This window comes from Lissotriton helveticus, chromosome 9 (assembly GCF_964261635.1).
Source record: "Lissotriton helveticus chromosome 9, aLisHel1.1, whole genome shotgun sequence".
In the NCBI taxonomy this organism is placed as follows: domain Eukaryota; kingdom Metazoa; phylum Chordata; class Amphibia; order Caudata; family Salamandridae; genus Lissotriton; species Lissotriton helveticus.
In genome coordinates, this window is record NC_136070.1 from 631671824 (window position 1) to 631691756 (window position 19933).

General features: G+C 44.7%; 1 protein-coding gene across 1 annotated transcript in view; it reads right to left on the reverse strand.

Moving 5' to 3' along the window:
- Positions 1-19933, reverse strand: part of SART1 (spliceosome associated factor 1, recruiter of U4/U6.U5 tri-snRNP) — a 414579-nt gene that overhangs the window by 326499 nt on the left and 68147 nt on the right. Inside the window, exon 2 of the mRNA XM_078660694.1 lies at positions 3408-3462. Coding sequence (XP_078516820.1) covers positions 3408-3462 — 55 coding nt within the window. The remainder of the gene's footprint in view (positions 1-3407; positions 3463-19933) is intronic.

Consider the following 19933-nt stretch of genomic DNA (forward strand, 5'->3'; position numbering starts at 1 on the left):
GTGGCTCCGCGAACGGTCTCGAGAAATTCCCCTCGAGCGAGACTGAGCGACACGGAGCAGACTTTGGATTCATGGCCTGGCAGTCTGAGCACGACTTTGGGTCGTGGTCCAGACACCTAAGGCACAGACATCAGTTTGTGACAGACCTTGCAGGGCTTGAAGCCAGTCCGGCGATGGTACACCCCTCGCACACCAGGAGTTGATGACTCGAAAAGAGAAGTCAACAAAAGTTGCGGGGAAAAATAACGTAGTCAAAAAGTGACTAAAGGGGTAAGCTCTCTCCGGATATGAGCTAGGCTGGAGTGGTAAAAGAAAGAACTGATGTCAGCGCACAGGGGCAGCATTTAAGTAGGCACCGCAACGTCATCCAGGTGACCACAATGCCAACGATGGACGCGGAGTCGACCAACGCCACCTACCGACACACAGGGATACTACTAAGAGAAAAAATTCTCCGGGTTCCAGTCTGACACCTGGGGGTAATTCTAAGGTAAGGAATATATAACTGACTCTTTCAGATAGGCACTAACTGAAATAAAAAAGTATGTATTACTTGGAAAATGTGCTGTCCTGCTCGGTCGTGACAATCATGAAGGTTCACTGAAAGAGTCCTCATCTTCCTTTATTGTTCAGTATCAAATGTGTACCATAATGACAGAATGGAGTGGGGGGGGGGGTTGTTAGTCATCGGGCACCCAAAGTGTCCCCATTTCTATTGTCTAATCAACCCAAGCTGCCCAATAACTGGCAAAGCTTTTCTCTGTACCTCCTTGGGGAAGAAGTCTATAATCCTTCCCTTTTCACGGATACGAAAAACACAAAATACTAGTAGTGACCTCATAATTCCATAAAGTTAAGGCACTGTGTACCTGCTCTCTTGGCTGGAAAAGGTTATGTCCAGTATTTGTAAAGCGCGAACTCTGGAACCATAGAACGGTCTTTCTAACCTATAGGATATTGAAGACACCGACATTTTGATTCAGTTAAGAAATTAAATTAAATCCAGTTATCAGTGTAATTGGTTAAACCACTACCCTCGGTGGATGTCCAGCTACTAGCAGTGACCTCGCCATTTGAAACTTTAAACTTTAGGGTTTTGTATTTTGGAATTTATTGTTTATCGGTTTAAAGTGCCAAAGAGAACTCAGAAAATACTGGTCTATTGTTAAGTCTATTAGATTATAGAAACCAAAAAGAGTCCTAAAAAGGCTTCCAGGTGTTAGCGACTTGTACTGTGCTCTAACCAAACACCAGTAACTGGAGCCCTGCATCAGAATTAACTGCCAACACTGGACCACAGACCTGCACCGGAGACTTTTTTTTGGGGGGGGGGGGGGTGGGGTGTACTTTTAGTTTTAGGTATTTGTGGCCACTTTATTTTTGGGTGGAGGAAACTGAATTGCTTAGTAATTACCTCACTGAATGTCAAGGTCATTAGGCAAGGCTGGATCGATAAGGGACTTGATTTGTTTGTATGGCAAAACCCAGAACATGTTGCAGGGAAAGACCTTGAACCAGGGATTTCCATAGATCAGCCTGGGCTTAAGCACATTCCTAAAAGATTACTTTGGCCAAAGAGCCAACGTTATAGTGCAGCTAGTGCCCAACAGCTCTAGAAACATTTGGGACTGTGTTTCCACTCAAGAACAAGCTACAGCCTTCCGATTGTCTGCACTGAACTAACGTTTAACTGCAAATAAGAGCCATTCTTCTTTCTAGACATTGAAGCTAACGAGCATACTTTTCTTTGTCACACCATTTCTGAATTTCTACCCAATAAGCCTCATAGAATTTGCAGAATAACTGGTTCATCAATTGATCAGGAATTATGGCCCTGGAACAGCAATGATATTTGACAAGATGATGATTATTGCCTGAATTGTAAGAAAACGCCTTGCAGCAGCCTCTAAGGAAAACAAAATCAGAATCGTAACTGATTTAACCAAATTCAAAGAGCGGCCCCTTCAGTACCACTGCAAATTAGGAACCCTTACTTGCCAACGTGGACATTGGGAGGTCTCTACAATATGATAGTCCAATGGACAAAGTAAGATTCTCGATGAATGTTGAGGCAACATAAGGTGATTCTGGATAGTTGTTAACAAAATATGTTAGCCCATGGAGTTAGATGTGCAAAAAGAGCATCATTACCTAATCAAACCTAATTGGACACTGAAACAGTCCCCGACTATAACATTCCGCTACCAACTAGACGCAGGCCAGACACAAACGGAATACAACAAAATAAACTGTGTTCCCTGCAAGCCTAAACTCGACAATCACTCAGAGGCCTTCCTTTGGCAATTTCTGTCTCTGCACCTCAAGGAGGGCTTGTAGCTCATTTAAACACGGGGCAACAGATAAACCCAATGTTCACAACCCAGGTGTTCTCTCTCACGGCTTGCCATTACAAGTTTTGTTAAAACTACATAGGCAATCAACATTCAAAAATTATGAAAATGTTTCAGACAAACCAGAATTTCAGGTAATCTACAAATTCAACCACAATTTCATACCCAACGTGTATGATATTGGGTCACAGTAAATAAAAGGAGAAGGTTCCCTATAAACTATATTCGATTTTATAAATATAAGAAAAACTACACCGAGAAGATAATCTTTGTAAAAACAGAAAATACAAACATTGTCAAAGTCAATGAGTTTTGGGACTTCGTGATTTTGCCCATGGTTTTTAGCGATAGTGTGCAGCACGCCCGATGCTGAGCAGAATAGCTAAAGAATAATGATTATAATCATAAGAATCCTACGATGTGGCTCTACCTGTCATTTCATAGGTACAAGCACCGAGAGCCTACAAACTTATGTGGGTGCTATTTTTTTGTCTATGTATTTACTAATCAGAGTAGGGGGGACAGCTGAACACACATGCACTCTTGCAGAGTACTTAAGACAAAAGAAAAATGTAGTTCACTAAAAGCTGTAGTAGGACGGAAGTAAATTTATGGCGCCAGGAGAGGCACATGCACAAGCTGGACAAGGCAAGCCATTGAATAAGAAGTAGGCAAATGAGTGACAGTAAAGAAAACCAATGGTAAGCGATGTGCTCTGTGTCTTATGCAACAAGACAGGTGCTCTGTCTGGTAGACTCAACCAGGGCAAGAAAAATAAATGTCAGTACACCGACTGTATGAAAGTATCTTGCTCAATAGAGAACACAAAGGTAATAAGCGTATATTAGCACATATGGTTAAAGTGTCAGTCACAAGGAAAAACTTATTATGTATGAAACACCACACATTTGAAGAGGAAACACAACACAGTCGGCAGTGATGGTTTTGAATGTTTAATGTGCCCACACCCACTGAGAGCTAGTTTCTACCAACCATAATGGGCAAAGGTGCAAAATACCACATAAGCATAATAGTTTGCTTTGATATCATACTCACTTGGTTTCTTCAATGCTAAGAGAAGCATCACCAGAAGCAGACTTTGGTGCAGGAGCTGTTTTTGAAAACACAGAAAAACAAATTATAAAGATCTTCTAAGGACAGTATTTGACAAAAAAACTATCAAGAAAGTGACAGATATCACAACAATAACATTCATGACAACAAGCATTGGCAAAGCTAAGAGGTCTTGGCTATCTGAGAGCTAAAGGCAGTGTAAATTATAAATGCACTTCAACGTTGCCATGCGCACTCGATGCCAGATGAGGCCTGACCTCCTAGCAGTATCACCAGCGGAGCGTGTATTGTGCCCTCGCCACTTCGGGGTGGGGGGGGGGGGGGGGGGGGGGCACTGACAACAGCGCAGCAGACACACATCGACAGAGAAGCAACATCTCAACAGCAGTTCTCCGCTTACAAATGGCATCATGTAAGAACAATGTTACTTACATTAGTTGGCATAATGTAAGCAATTGTTTTTTGTTATGGTCTTCCTGTATGCACGGAACAATGTATTCGGAGTATGTTTGTTTCCACTATATATTTCTTGTCCCATCATGCGAAAGGGAGTAATCAAAGGCATATAAAGGATATGTATGTTGGTGAATATAATGTAGGCACTGGTGTTGCCATGCGATGGTCAACCTTTAATTTGATGGATGTGACAAATGAAAATAAAGAGCACACGCATAATAAAATAATGAGGAGATGTAAATACAAACTCTCACTTTTGTGCATCTCATAGGGGCTTTATGTGAGTGCATGTCTGAAACGTGAAACTGATGTAAAGCCTTCTTTTTAACCGAGCATTTTGAAAGTAAATCAGAATTAAAAGTAATGCTGCACTGGTACCCTGATTTACTGCTGAAACATTTTTTATTGAGATTGCGCCCAAAACACACACTAACACTAAAATCACGCTTCTATTACTGCAAGGAAAAGCGATAATTTAAGTATGCATTTACAAAGAATATCATGCGATTAGAAGCCTTTGTTTAAGAGTTAAGTGCCACATCACTTAATGAATTACTCTCTCCTGGGCTCAAGTCCACCCTCTCCTTCCCGTCTCTCACTTTCACATAAGCTCTCCCTTATTAAGGAACGCACCCATCATGTCAGGGGTCCCACATATACCAGAAACCGTCTTTGGATGTCTAACAATACATACAATACAATACAGCGATACATTTTGGTTCAGTGTGTCTCTCATCCCAGGGACAAAGTGTCACTGCACCTTCTGCACCAATGAAAGCTACTCCCCTCAATAAGTTATGAAATCCACAACTTCATTTTTATTGGAAACAATACATATTGTGTGTTTTAGTCAATGTGGATAAAAATTAGACCTTTCCCAGACTTTCACCACTCTTCCGAGATTAAATATCTACTCTGTTGGAAATTAAAGCACATTTTTGTGGCACTTCGCCATAGCAGTATCTGCCACGTATGTCCTGCGAAGGCAGTGGAGCGGTTTTTAGTTCCTCCTCATATCTCTCCCCCCCCCCCCCCCCCCCCACTTCAGGCAGTTTGTTTTACATGTTGCACTGCAGCGCAGGCTGCTATGCAACATGGCTTAAAGTAAAAAAATAATTTAAAAACACGATAGACGCTTTTGAAGGGGGTCAGTGCCGGCCATGTCCTTATGTTTTATTTTCTCTTTACGTCATATTATACACCAGTGCACAATAGATCTGGCATAGGCGCAAGCTTTTGGCTTAGCCCATGCTTGTTCTCTTAGCATCTCTACCGAGCCAATGCGGGCACCTCTCACCTAGAACACCGTTTTGGACAAGTAGCAACTTCCAGATGAATGCAAAACTTTAATTTGAAGCATTCGTACATGGTACAAACATGTAATTAAAGACACAATGGTTAACACTGGCTTGGCAACTCATGTTTTTCTTGAAATTATGCATACATTACATCTGCTCTGGTGAGAATCTGGCATTTTATTTTTGCTAGCGGTCTGAAACTGTCATTGTATATGCACTACGTAGGATGTGGTAGTTTAGGGCTGATCGCCGTGACTTACAGCCTGATTCATCAAGCTAAATTGCACTTGCAAAGGGCAAGATTCTCAGAATCTTGCCTTTTGCGAGTGCAATTATTGCATTTGGGATTCATCATCCCAAATGCAAAATTCGCTATTAAAGAATTCGCACATTTGCGAAGAATTGCATTTAAGGAATCTCTATTTGAGATTCCTTAAATGCTATTCATGAATCATTTTAAAATTGCGAAATTGCAATTTTGGGCAGCTATTTACCGAGAGGTCAGATCTCGTGGTAAATAGCAAAAACTTAGAAAAATGCATTTAAATGCATTTTTCTAAGTTGCATGTTACACACACACATGTCCTTTGGACATGTGTGTGCGCAACACCAATGTAGATTACATTTCAGGGGTGCTACAGGGTGTCCTTTGGACACCCCTGCACCCTTGAAATCGCATCCTTATTTGCGATTAGCTAATTGCTAATCGCAAATAAGGAATAACTCCCCATTCATTCCTATGGGCCTGTAGGCCCATAGGAATGCATGGGGAGTTATTCCTTATTTGCGATTAGCAATTTGCTAATCGCAAATAAGGAACATGTAGGAATCACAATCTTTTTTGCAATTCCTACATGAATCCCGTTTTGCAAGTCCTTAATAGCGATTCCTTATGAATCGCTATTAGGGCCTCGCAAAACGGGAGAATGATGAATCAGGCTGTAGGTCTATTATCAGTAACATGGAGTGCGATTAATCCAGACATGTACTGTTTGTGGGAGTTTATTACTTTCATTAATAATGCTGCTGATCCTCTCTGTTTAAGTTCTGTTAATCTAATACGCTGCAATGTAGAGGCTCTGTGCAGCATCAACTCGATTATATGTGTCTTTCTTTCGCTTTGGCAGAAGTTGGTAACCTCTCCTTATCCATTATACCTCTGTATACAATTACTGTGACGTGTTTGTGTACTGGGTGTGAGGTTGTCTGGCAGTGAGGGGATGCCGAAGGACTGGAGCTGGTCCTATTAGCCCTAGATCTGGTAACATAAAAATATTCTTTATAGTGTGTGCATGACAAGGCAGCGGCTTCTGCTTTGCTGCACAAATCTACACTATCCTGTAATTCTTGAATATATGATGTTACCCCGAATACAAGTTCCACGCATGGCAATACCACGCGAATTTTAGTTCGCAAGTGGCTTTACCACGCTGGAATTTGCAACGAAGGATTATACCACGCATTTTAACCTTCGTTTAAACACAAATAATAAAGAATATTTTCTTACCTGACACCTTCCCGTCTTTCACGAGCAGCCCGTACTTCCATCCACCATCGAAACAAGCGTCAAAACACGTCTGCCAAAATTAAAAAAGGACTACTATTTTGACGTAACGGCACGTCTTTGGGGGAGGCACTTTCCTTTTACCTCGGTGGTACTGAAGTGCGTTTTTTTTAAATTTAATTAACCCGCTCCTTTGTTTATTTTTGGGGGGGAGACCCCCCCATGCCTCCCAGCCCCTCCCCCAGCCGACCCCCGCCAACCCCCCAATCCCACGCTGAACGACTGGAAGGAATTCCACGCCTCCCCCTAGCCAGAACGTATATGCGTGGTAAAGACTGTCGTTGAAGGCATACGCGTGGAAAAGACGTTTGCGAGGTAAGTGCCTCGTAGTAAACGTCACGCGTAGAAAAGCCTTCGTTGAAAATGATGTTTCCCGTAATTCTTGGCTTGCTGTTAATGCGAATTCATGTTTTTCACCTTTTACACACTGGGCTAAACTCTATTGTGCCTGAAAAATCATTGGGTCTCTCGGTTTCTTTCTTATAGTAAGGTAAGCAGTAAGCAGCATTTCCTTACATGCTCTTCACAGTGTTTCGGGAACAAAGGGCACATCCATCCACGTGACTTGCCCTCCCAATAAATGTACACACTTTTGTACAATTTCTTGTATTTGTTCCTGATTTGAGGAGAAAGTGCCTGCTGAGTAACACAAGGCAGTTGAAATATGCTTAGTGGACATGTACAATGGTGCTTTAAGACAACAAAGCAACTCACAACACTCCCTTGAGGTTTCTGCTTGGGATTCTCTCTTCGTAGAGAGTTCATAGGTGACAGATTCACACACGGCTTGCCCCCATATATCAATCCGAGTCTCATGTGAGACTTCGTCCGGATTCCTCGCGTGGGATTGCTCAGTCTAAATTCAACAGGTTGATTGGGAAGCAAGTTCAGCTTCCATCAAAGGTCTCACTGTACTGTTAAGTCAGAGCCTTGCAATGTCAAAACACAGTAGACACAGCTTCCCGAACGAAGACAAAAACTCTGAGGTTCAAAGTATCAAGATCAGGTTTAATGAGAGCATCGTTACTACAGAATGCAAGCGCTAAAGCTCTTCCTCTGTGCACAAACAACTCCTTAGCCATCCTCACCCACCTTTTAAGTGTTTCTCTCGTTCCAGGTATCACTGAAATACTTATTAGCAAATCCAACAAATCTGCACAATTTGGAGAAGCTTATTCTCAGAGTATGTTCTTTTAATGCTCTTTTCATGTCCCAGAGATTTTGCTGGCTACCAGGATTATGCGTTTCAGTCGACTGTATTTCTGTCAGGTGTATGACCACAGTTTAAAGAAGGCAAGTGTATTTACAAACTGACTGTTTGAACACGTCACAGCTGACAATTGATGTGGTGGCCTTTTTAGTACCTGAGAAACCAAGAATACATTTTGTTAAACTAGCGCTGGGCCGAGGTACATCATGTGATTTTGTTTTTACAGCAGCTGACACTCAGAATAGACGTACAAACTCAAAATAGAGCGAAAATAGTAAAACATCACATAGATTCGAACATGCTAGAGTTTATATTCTAATTTCATCCACCGAGGGCGGGAGGAGAAGAATATAGGTAGAGCAACGACAAGATGAGTGTAGTGGTGGGGAAAAGAGTACAAGAGGGAGACTGCTGAAAAGCACATGCACTCTAGCGGAGTGCTTAAACAAAAAAGAAACCAGAATTGGCAAAGCCAATAGGTCTCACTTGTGCAAGAGCTGCTGGCTTTGCCATTATGTTTTAGCAATGTTGTATACTAGAATGGCTGCTGTTTAGCAAGGCTAAATGTTAGTGGGGTAAAGGAGGGTGGCATTGAGGGGCACAAAGTGGAGTAGAGTGGAGTACAGTGTTGTGGAGTGGCGTACATAGAGTGGAGAGGAGAGGAGTGTCATGGAGTAGCGTGGAGAGACATGGAGTAGCGTACAATGTTGTGGAGTATCGTGGAGGGAATAGATTGTCGTAGAGTGGAAGGGCAAAGTTGAGTGGAGTACAGTGTTAGAGTTGAGTAGTGTTGTGGAGTGGCAGAGTGGTGTAGAGTGGAGTAGCATAAAGGGTATTGCATAGAGCAGAGTAGCATAGCGGGGGGTCACAGAGTAGAGTGGCGTCGAGCGGAGTAGACTGTCAGAGTGGGGTGATGTGGAGTACTGTGTCAGAATAGAGTGGAGTAAAGTGGCATGGAGTGGCCTAGCGGGAGGTGCATAGAGCATTGTGAAGTAGTGTCGATGATTGGGATGGAGTAGAGCACTGTGGAATGGAGTGGCGTACAGTAGAGTGTCAGTGGAGCACAGTTTAATGAAGTAGAACATCAGAGCGAAGTATTGTGGAGCGAAGTGTCGTAGAGTGAAGTGTAGAACAGTGGCCTACAGTGAAGTGGTGTATAGTAGTGGTGCATAGAGTACACTGGCATAGTGTGCACAGGTTCTGAGTAAATTGGCATAGAGTGCACTGGCGTAGCATGCACAGGTTCTGAGTAAATTGGCGTAGAGTGCACTGACGTAGCGTGCACTGGTTTGGAGTAGTTTGCCATAGAGTGCACTGCTTCGGAGTACAGTGGCATAGCGTGCACTGGCGTAGAATAGCACAGAATGCACTGGCATAGAGTAGGGGGGTGAAGAGAGTGAAGTGGCATAGAATGCAATGGCAAGAGATAGAGTGGGGTAGAGCGGCGTAGAGTAGAGTAGAGCAGCGCAGAGTAGAGTAGAGTACAGTGGAATTATTTTTCTATGAAGATGTCTTTTCCAGTCACGAGGTAAGGAGACTCCTTTCGGTTGATAGTGCGCATGGGCATCAACTCCATTGTTAGGTTTTTTTTCCCCGCAAGAGGGTGAGAATGGAGTAAGTGTAATATATAGATGCATATGTAATGTAAGCAATAAGAACTGCAACAACCACAAGTGTCCAGGGAGGAGGGAGGGTGCATGTGAATCTACTGCTCTACATGCCAAGAACAGATGCTCACAGGGCAAGTAACAATCCGTTCGAGGAATGTATGTACTGTAGATACACATACTTTGCATAGACTATATAGCAGTATCCTCCTAAGCGGTGGCTAGCCACTGGGTGTTGCAGTTGTCTGAAAAGTGTTCTTAGTATTGCCTGTCCTACATTAGCTTGCTGTGTGCTAATACATCCACACAATAATGTTTGGTAAATGTGTGTGGTATGGAACATGTAGCTGCTTTACATATGTCAGCTATGGGAATATTACCTAAAAAGGCCACTGAAGCTCCTATCTTGCTAGTAGAATGTGCTTTAGGAGGTATTGTTAAAGTCCTTTTGGCTTTAACATAGCAGGTTTCAATACATTTAACAATCCATCTAGAAAGAGTGAATTTAGAGCTAGGATTCCCTTTGTGAGGTGAAGCAAATGCAATGAAAAGTTGTTTTGTTTTGCAAAAATCTTTTGTTCTATCAATGTAATATAATAGTGCTCTTTTGACATCAACTGTATGTAGAGCTTTTTCTGCTAATGAATCAAGTTGAGGGAAGAAAACAGGTAACCTAACTGATTGATTAATATGAAAAGCAGAGACTACTTTTGAAAGGAATTTTGGGTTTGTCCGAAGAACCACTATCTTTATGAAGTTAAAAAAATGGCTCACTTAAAGTTAATGCCTGTAGCTCACCAACACGTTTTAGTGACGTGATAGGAATTAGAAAGGCAACCTTCCAAGAAACAAGCTGCAATGAACAATTGTGTAATGGTTCAAAAGGTGAACTCATTAGTCTTGTGAAAACAATATTAAGGTTCCAGACAGTTGCAGGTGGTACTCTGGGAGGCATTATTCTTTTAAGGCCTTCCATAAAAACTTTTATTACAAGGATAAATGTTGTCTATTTTGAAGATATGCTGCTACTACCATCAGATGTAGTCGAATAGATGTGCAGGCTAAGCCTGCTTGTTGTAGATGCAAAAGATAACAAATAATTTGTTGTATAGATGCGTCTAGTGGATCAATTGTATTTTTATGACAATACATAAAACGTTTCCACTTTGCTGCATAACATGCCCTGGGGTTGGTTTTCTGGCTTTCTTAGAAATGGTCATACAATCTGGTGGTAGGTTTAGGCATCCAAATTCTGTGATTTCAGGATCCAGATAACTGGGCTGAGCTCCTTGGGGTTTGTATGCTTGATTTCTCCATGGTTCTGTGTGAGAAGGTTTGAAGTCAGGTGCAGCTTTTGGTGTGGATCCACAGATAGTTCTAGTAGTATGGTAAACCATGGTTGACAAGCCCATGTGGGAGCTACTAGAGTCAGTGTGAGGGATGTCTGCCCAAGTTTCCGTACTATAAATGGAAGGAGAGGGTGAGGAGGAAAAGGGTAAGCAAATATCTCTGACCAGTTCATCCATAAGGCATTGCCTTTTGATAGATGGTGTGGGAATCTGGAGGTGAAGTTTGGGCATTTTGAGTTCTCTGCTGTGGCAAAGAGGACTAACTGCGGAAACCCTCATTTTTTAGGTCTCGCCTGTCGATGCGCATGCGCATCGAGCTTGCGAGACTATGGGGGCTTAAACAGTCTTTAACCAACTTGCAAGGAATCGTGGCGATTCCTTGCAGTGCCCGTGAAATTCAAGCTCAATGCGCATGCGCATTGAGCTTAAAAGCGCGTGCACATGCCCCCAGCCGCCTGCCTTGCATGTATTTTCCCTCAGGCGCACTCCTCCCACACCCCCGCTCCGCCCCCTCCCCTGCCTGCCGTGTCGCATTTCTTCAGTTCCCTCAGCCGCACTCCAGGCCCCTGCTGCTTTCACACCCTCTCCCCGCTCCGCCCCCTCCCCTGCCCGCCGTGTCGCATTTCTCCTCCCCCCTCCCCTTCTCTGCCTTCCCTCCGTCTTGTCTCTTTTGGTCTTATTCTTGTTTTAACTTTTTTTTCATCTTGGTTTGCCTTTCTTCACTTTCTACTGCAGTAACACACTCAGTTTGTCCCTTCACGCGACAGCATCTCTCAAATTGCAGTAAGTCTACAGCGGGTTCTTTTTGATGCTCTACTTCGTTGCAGTTTGTATTTTAAATTTGCACACTTTTGATGCGGCCGCTGCTTTCACTTTCGCGTGCACAGGGACGAGTCCTCTTCACATCCACCCCCTACAAGTGGTGCCTCCCGCTCACGTGCTGCTGGGTGGCTCTTGTTTACCCCACACTACCCAACCCCCCATCTTCGGGCCACTGCACTGTCTCGCCCGCCAGATTTGCATTTTGCCTAGCACCCTCGCCTTCAGTTCTCGTTGACAGTAAATAATAAAGCGTTTCCGCTATGCCGGCTCTGCAGTGCAGGGCCATGAACCATGTATGATAACATCACCCAAAGTCGCCATTCACATACCGTCTATACTACCGACTTTCAAAGGCCCTCATGCTTGTCTGGCTCCTCCTTAAATAAAGCAATCCAGAAGTACAACTCTGAATCAAAGACTCTCTGCCTCATCACCATTTGCCAGCATGCGGAGACTTCAAAGACTTCAAGCTGTGGCCATAATCAGGCCCCCTGCTTGCCATAACCCCTCCCTTTTCCCCCTCCCTCCTGGACAGCCTCGCTCTCCCAAGCACCTCGCTTAGGCACATACATACACCACTCACGTGCTCCCCACCCCCCTCCTCCCCCGATCACTTTCACGTCCGTCCGTCTCCCTAGATATAACACAATTACACGCAAAACTGAAAATGTACAGCTCAGCTGTTGATCTCCCAACTCAATGCCGTATGTGCGACATCAAAGAGTTTAAATACCTATATTCCAAGTGCTACTGTTAATGCAGGTTAAGTGAAACTACTAGTTGTTTTGAAACTGGCATAATAAACTCATGTTTTAAAAATATTATTTTAATCTGTGCCAATTGATTGTAGTTTGCACTCGCCACAGGCAGCACAGTCACACCCCCAACGCCACTCACACACGCAACGCCACTCACACACGCAACTCATCCACGCAACGCCACTCACACACGCAACGCCACTCACACACGCAACGCCACTCACTCACGCAACGCCACTCACCCACGCAACGCCACTCACCCACGCAACGCCACTCACCCACGCAACGCCACTCACCCACGCAACGCCACTCATCCACGCAACGCCACTCATCCACGCAACGCCACTCATCCATTTGCAAAACGAAAAAGGTCAAACTCTTCTATTGCGAGACCTATTGCATTTTCAATGCTTGTTTAAATATGGAAGGAGAACCTGCGGATGAAGTTCCTATTCGTGTACTAGTTTCCGCATTCTGCTGAGGAGGATGGCAAAATGGTTGTGCATCCTTAGGAGGTGTTCTGCAGAAGGTGAATTTTGTGATGTATTGCCCAACGCCAGATGTCTGAGAGAGGCGTGACAACTAAAGATAATGTGTCCCCCCCCCCACCTGTTTTAGTACATAGCTTTCATGTTGTCTGTGCGGACTAGGACAACCTACCCTATGGAGGTGAGGTTGAAAAGCTTTTGGTGATAGATAGACCGCTAGAAGCTACAGATAATTGATGGAGACATTTGCTTTTATTGTCCCATAGACCTTGAACTATTAGATGTTGGAGATGGCACCCCAGCCTGTGAGAGATGTGTCTGCTGTTAGCACGATTTGTGGCACACAGGGTCAATGAAGGGCCTCCCTTTTGATAGGTTTTGTGTGGTCCACCACTGTAGAGATCGAGGAGTGTGGTTGTCTACCAACACTAGACCTGTTAATTGACCCTGTGATTGATTCCATTGAGCTGCTAAGCATTCCTGTAGAGGATTGAGGATGCATGTGTAATCTTGTGTGAGGTACTATTGTGATGCATGATGCCATCATCCCTAGTAGCTGCATTAAAGTTTTGATAGTTAACCCTTTGCATGCGTAGGACGGCCAGGAGCAGTCTGACGCCACAGTGCTTGTATGCGTCCAGCTCCTGGCCCTCCGCACACATGGCACTCTAAATCCCTCTGGTGCAGGCTAATGCCCCCCAAACAATATTTAACACAGTTTTTCTGCACCCCCCCCTTCCCCGGGGAAGGCAGGAAGGGGCAATAGACCCATGTCTGCTCCCACCCACCCCGGGGGCGGGGCAAAAATCCCACTAGGGACTTTGCTGCTTTTTTTTCCTTCTTTTTAATACGTAGGGGTGGGGGCTGCTGAGAATGGCCATGCTAATGCCCCCACCCTAAAACAAGTCTTTCTGCCTCCCTGGAAGGCAGATCAGGGCAATAACCCCTTAACTGCTCCCTCAGGGGGGGGGGGCACAAAGCCCACTAGGCCCCAGGGATAGGTTTAAGGGCATGTCAGGGAAAAGCCCCATAGATAAGAATCTCTCCCCTTTTTTTTTATTATTTTGGCACACATTTTGACGGTTTCAGTGATATTTTTTGTCTCATCTGCCCCAAGAGGGAGAAGAAAACCACTAGAAACCAGAAAGAGTTTGGGTGTGTGAACTGGACTTTGGCTGACGGTCTGCATTTACTGACCTTTGGCTGGCGGTGTGTGTGTGGACCTGCACTTGTCTAATGGTGTGTGTGTGGACTCGCGCTTGATAACATTGTGTGTAGATTGGCTCTTGCCTGGTGGAGTGCACCTGGCTGACGGAGTACGTGGACTGGCACTTGGCGGACGGTGTGCTTGGCTGCCGGGCCGGACAGGCCGTAGCATGTACCAGGCATTTCCCCAGTGGGCCAGAGGGGTTGGGGCCAGTTTTCTGGCCATGGGGGACTGGTTTTGTCACTGGGGCTGGTTTTTCAGCAATGCTGAATAAATCAGCCCCCAGTAACAAAAGCTGGAACAGTGCTTTTTACTAGCACGCCCCCCTTCCCAGGGTCGGTCGAGCAGCAATCTGCCAGGGCTGGTTGCGGTTCCTAGTCCGGCCCTGCTTGGCTGGCAGAGTGCGTGGATAATGCTTGGCCGACTGTGCGCATGGATGGTACTTGGCTGACTATGTGCATGGATGGCACTTGGCTGGCAGGTGCGTGGATGGTGGTGTGCGTGTACCGACTCTTGGCCGACGGTGTGGCTTGCCTGGATCCCCCAGCGTTTTCTTGCCCAGAGTCCCCTGCAAACCTCAAATTCACTTACAAAGTCACATTTTCCTCACATTTCTGTGTGGGTAAGGTGTAGGATCACTGCGCAGGCGCAAATTACTCACCTCCCAGCATTCCCCTTGGTCTCCCAAGAAAAATGGTACCCCACCTGTGTGGGTGCCGAAAGTAGTATCCGCCTAAAAACGTATAAACTGCCCTTTTGGACCCTCTTTGGGCCCCTCAACCACTACACGTTTGTTTATCCCCTTTCAGGTCATAGTCACTTGGCCCATACTCACACAAGTAAGGCATAATTTTTATCGGGAGACTGAGGAGGACGCAGAGTGGTAGGAAATTTGCGCTGTGCAGTGAGACCACAACTTTCCCACACATATTGGAGGAAAATGCGACTTTTTAGCTACATTTTAGGCTTGCGTTGCATTCTGAGATTGAAAATGTTGGGGGAATCAATGCAAGCCACAACTCCCTAGACTCCCACGGGGGTCTTGTTTTCAGATATGTCTGGGTTTTTTTTAGTTCCCATATAAGTCTGCAAGCCCAGGACCAAAAACTCCTGGTTGTTCGAGGGCGTCGCCTGCGTTTTTGGTCCAGGGCTCAGTGGCCATCAAGGGAAACCTACCAAACCCAGACATTCCTGAAAACCAGACACCTAGGGGAGTTCAGGGAGGTGTGGCTTGCGTGGATCTCCCAATAGTTTTCGTGGGGATCTACGCAAGCCACACATCGCTGGACTCTCCTGGGTCTCTAGTTTTGAGATGGATTTGGTAGGTTTCCATAGATCGACGCAATTGCTGTGGCCAAAAACCGAGGTGACTACCCTTATAAAACCAGGTCGTTTTGCGATAGGTAATTTTGATGTCTCCAAAATACATTTTGAGCCCTTGCCTGCTGCCGGTAATTGGCCCACCCACACAAGTTAGGTACCATTTTTAATCGGGAGACCTGGGGGAACGCTAGGTGGTGGGAAATTTGGTTCGGTAATCACGCAACTTTCCCCACACAGAAACGTGAGCAAAGTAGAATTTATTCAGCTAAATTTGTGATAATCAGGGTAGGAAACCATTGGGGATCCATGTGAGCCACACATCACTGGACACCCCCGGGTGTCTAGTTTTCAGAAATCTGTGGGTTTGGTAGGTTTCCATAGATGGCAGCCGAGCCCGTGGCCAAAAACCCAGCTGACCACCCTTGCAGAACTAGGTTGTTTTGCAAGAGATAATTTTGATGTCTCCACCATGCGTTTTGAGCCATTCCCTGTCGTGGGCACTTGGCCCACCCACACAAGTGAGGGGCGATATTTAGCTGGAGACTTTGGGGAATGCAGGATAGGGGGAAGATTGTGGATCCACGCAGGTTCCAGAATTTTCCATCTCAGAAATGTGAGGAAAAGTATATATTTTTTTTTTTTACAAAGTCTGAGGTTTGCAAGGGATTCTGGTAACAAATCCTGGTGACAGATCCTGGATTCCCCTGGGTGTCTAGTTTCCAAAAATGTATAGGTTTGTTAAGTTTCCCCAGGTGCCGGCTGAGCTAGGGTTCAAAATTCACAGCTAGGCACATTGCAAACAAGCATTAAAAGTGCAATAGGTCTCGCCTTTGATTAAGTTAAAGCCATTTGCTTTGCTAATGGTAAAATAGCAAAGCAAATGGTTTTAACTTGATAAAAGGCGAGACCTATTGCATGTTTAATGCTTTTTCTGATCAGGGGGAATTTGTGTTGATTCCGAGGTAATTGCAGCTCAGAGCCAGGGAGAGGTAATTAGTCCAGATTATAGGCGTTCAACAAGAGATCCTGGACTTGTTTGTGAAAAGATAAAATGTGTTAACACTCAATTAATCCCTCAGAACCCAGGTGATAGGAGGCGAAGTAAGTTGCAGTTTAAGTTAAACAAACTAGGCCGAGCGGCTGGATTCGAGCCCCACAGAAGGGGGAGAGGGGGCTGTCTGCTTCTATGCGTGACTCTGAAAAGTTTCACCAAAAAGTGCCGTACAATATCACACTGTCGCCCTAAGCCCCAGTAACTGCACCCTCAGTGCAGTCTGCTTATTTGTGAGAGGCTTAGAAAACACCCTCTCCGTTGGCACACCTCGGGCTTTGTATTTGTAGGAAAATAACTGTATTTGAAGTAGCAAAAAGTGACTGTTAGGACATAGTACAAAAAAATACTAATGCTTAATGAAACACGTGTTACGGTGTTATCTTTTAAAGTGTTATGATTTGGTGAGGGAAGCGTCTTTGTGAAAAATGATGAATAAAAAAATAATTTGACGTACAATCAGTAGTCCTTTCTTACGTAGATGAACTTGCGTAAACGCTGTTACCATAAAATATGTGCTAAACCTGGTGTGTTTATTTCAGAAATCCGTATTGGTGGGAGATGTAGATGGTGAAACGAACACAAGACAAGGTAAGGGATGGCAGTTTCCAGACAGGCAATGAAGACACGGATCGGGAACAACATATTCATGGCGCTAATTTTTTGGGGAAATGTTTACAAAAACAGGAGAGAAGAAAACCTTTGTTTTCATTTTTTGTTTTTTGGTAGCTAAGAGTTACGCCCGGTATTCATTAAAGATATGCATACACCACGAATAGAAAAACATATTGTAATGACACCGCTACTATAAGCCACTTTGAGTAAAATAGCCCAATGCAGAGCGTGTGGCTAAATAGAAAGACCTTACAAACTGTTCTGGTTAATCAAGAGATCTTAGAACTGCTCTTAAAAGTCTGGTTTAACGTGCATTGGCTATGAAACTAAAGACCGGCTTCATAGCGCAAATACACGTAAATCGGCCAGGAAGTAGGCGGGATGGTGATAACAATGCACGTGCACAGGGTAAAACCAATACGAACATCTTTCAACTTTTCACTGAGAAATGGAATTAATTTAAAGACAATGGTGAGAAGTTTTATTCATAATTTTTCTTGCACCGAAAATAAACGGTATGGAAGAAAAACAGGCACGAAACAATTTTGGAAAACTCATCAGAACAAAGGAAATGTCAATGTTTCGTTTGAAAAGGAAAGAGCGGTATATATACTTTTAACGCTCTGATGCAGCCTCACAGCAGCATAGCCGTTTAACAATTCTGTCAGATAATGCATACATTTTTTTTAATAAGTAAAATAAAAAATATGTCGTAGAAAGGGTATTCGTTGAAGCCGGAATGAGAAATAGATTTGTATAAAAATAGCAGAGTCAGAACATTTCTAGACCAATCAACAACAAACACCAAAAGGCATCTGATGTCTGGGCGATGTGGTCGAGGGAGTGAATGGCAGAGCCTTTTCTATGGTGATAGTTTTTGGACGCCCCGCGCGCTGTTTCTTCGTGCTCTGCCCTAAACATCGGTTTTACCCTTATCATCAGAAAGCTACCGTTACATATTTATCGGGTTTATCTACAAAGGCAATTAGTGTCAGGGATGCTTTGGGAACTCGAGCCCTCATGAAGATGGATGGCGCTGCGGCGGGCGGAGGGGGTGGGGCCCTGCCAGCCCTGGGAGCCCGATGAATCCCCCATTTGGGCTGTTGGGGGTCACCCCTCTATATCGTGAAGGGAGAGCGGTGGCAGAGCTGAGCGGGCTCTCAATGTCTGAAGAAGGCATCAGGCAGGAGATTGCCCACAATGTAGGGTGGGTGCGTCAGGCGTGTTGGTGGAGAAAAGGTATATTGCTAACAAACTGGTCCGATATACCCCCTCAAGGACACTTCGCTTTGGATCCAAAGACCTTCTTCTTATGGGGCGTATTAAACAGACTAGGTTGGGGGGAAAATCCTTCTCGTATCTAGCCCCACTATATCGGAATCAACTGTCTATCCACCTTCGACACTGCACCAACTACACATCCTTCAGAAAGCGGTTAAAAACTTCACTATTCTAATCCCCATGTTTTGATAGCCAAGGGCCGTTGCAGAGCAGAGATACCCTGGTTGGGGAGATTCAGGCGCTTTACTAATGACATAAATAAATAAGACAGGCGTTTGGGTATATATTGATGATGTATTGATGGCCTTGCGGAAGAGCATAAAGTGTAGTTCTGAAAATTCTGGACTCTTTAGGAATATAGACCTGGACTCAGATTAGCATGAGATTAGGTTAAATTGCCTATGTAAGGGCAAAAGGAGGGTTTGTAGTTCTGAAAATTCTGGACTCGAGAATTTTACTTCATCATAGCATGACGATTTCTATATCAAAAGACCGAGAATGGCTAGTACACTATGTACAAGTATTTTCGTCTTGCTCAAGTAACGATTTCACCTCGAAATCGTCATTCTCGTTCTGAACCCTTGGCTTCCATTTTGTGTACGGCAGCCATTTTGTGAGTTGCCCTCACATAGGCAGCGAATTAAGCCAAATTCGATTCCAAAGGACACGTACACCTTAATTGACTTTTCTCTGACCTGAGCAAGTTGGAACCATTGCCCCAGGCCGATCCGGTTTGGTCAGTTCCTCTCCCAGTGGCCGAATGAGATAGCATCAAGGCACAACTGGCCATAAACCATTTCATCGCACACACACCCCGCCGAATCTTGCTCACACCGGTCTCTGCTCTTTTCTCTCTCACTTGCTTTATGATGGGGAGGTGCCCGTTTTTATTGGGGGTCCGCCGGTATCTGATGGAAATGCTGGGCCTTGCCGGGTAATTTGTTATGGGCTGAACGAACTGAAATATGGCTTGTCACCATGACTCTGCTTTTCCTTTGTAGTGGAAACATTTCAATGGTATAGTAAAATGTGAAGAATGTTTGCCTAAAGCACAATATTTCGTATAAAAAGAGAAGCCTGACTTTGTGAATGTGTGCAGTCTTCTGAGAATATACATCCTGTGCTGTTGTACTTCTAGGACGCCTGTTACCTTGGTTGCAGCCAATAAAATCGATCCTTGACTTCACCTAGAAGACTCTGAGTTTCTGTGGTCTGAATCAGGAAAGTACTCGAGGTCTTTGGGTGTACCCTGACACCGCTGGGTTACCGGTTCGGTACCGGTTCTGAAAAACCCAGTACCTCAGTTGGCGCCCAACGTGGGGCGATACCAGCGGTACCGGTCCAGCCAGAGGTTCGGGAGGAGCTTCGTGTGAAAATTCTGGAGGAAGGCCGCCACTTCATCGACCCCTGCATGTCGACGTGGTCCGAAAGGCTTTGCTGCGAGGTTCCCCGCTTCCCGACGGCTACAAAGGACTGCTG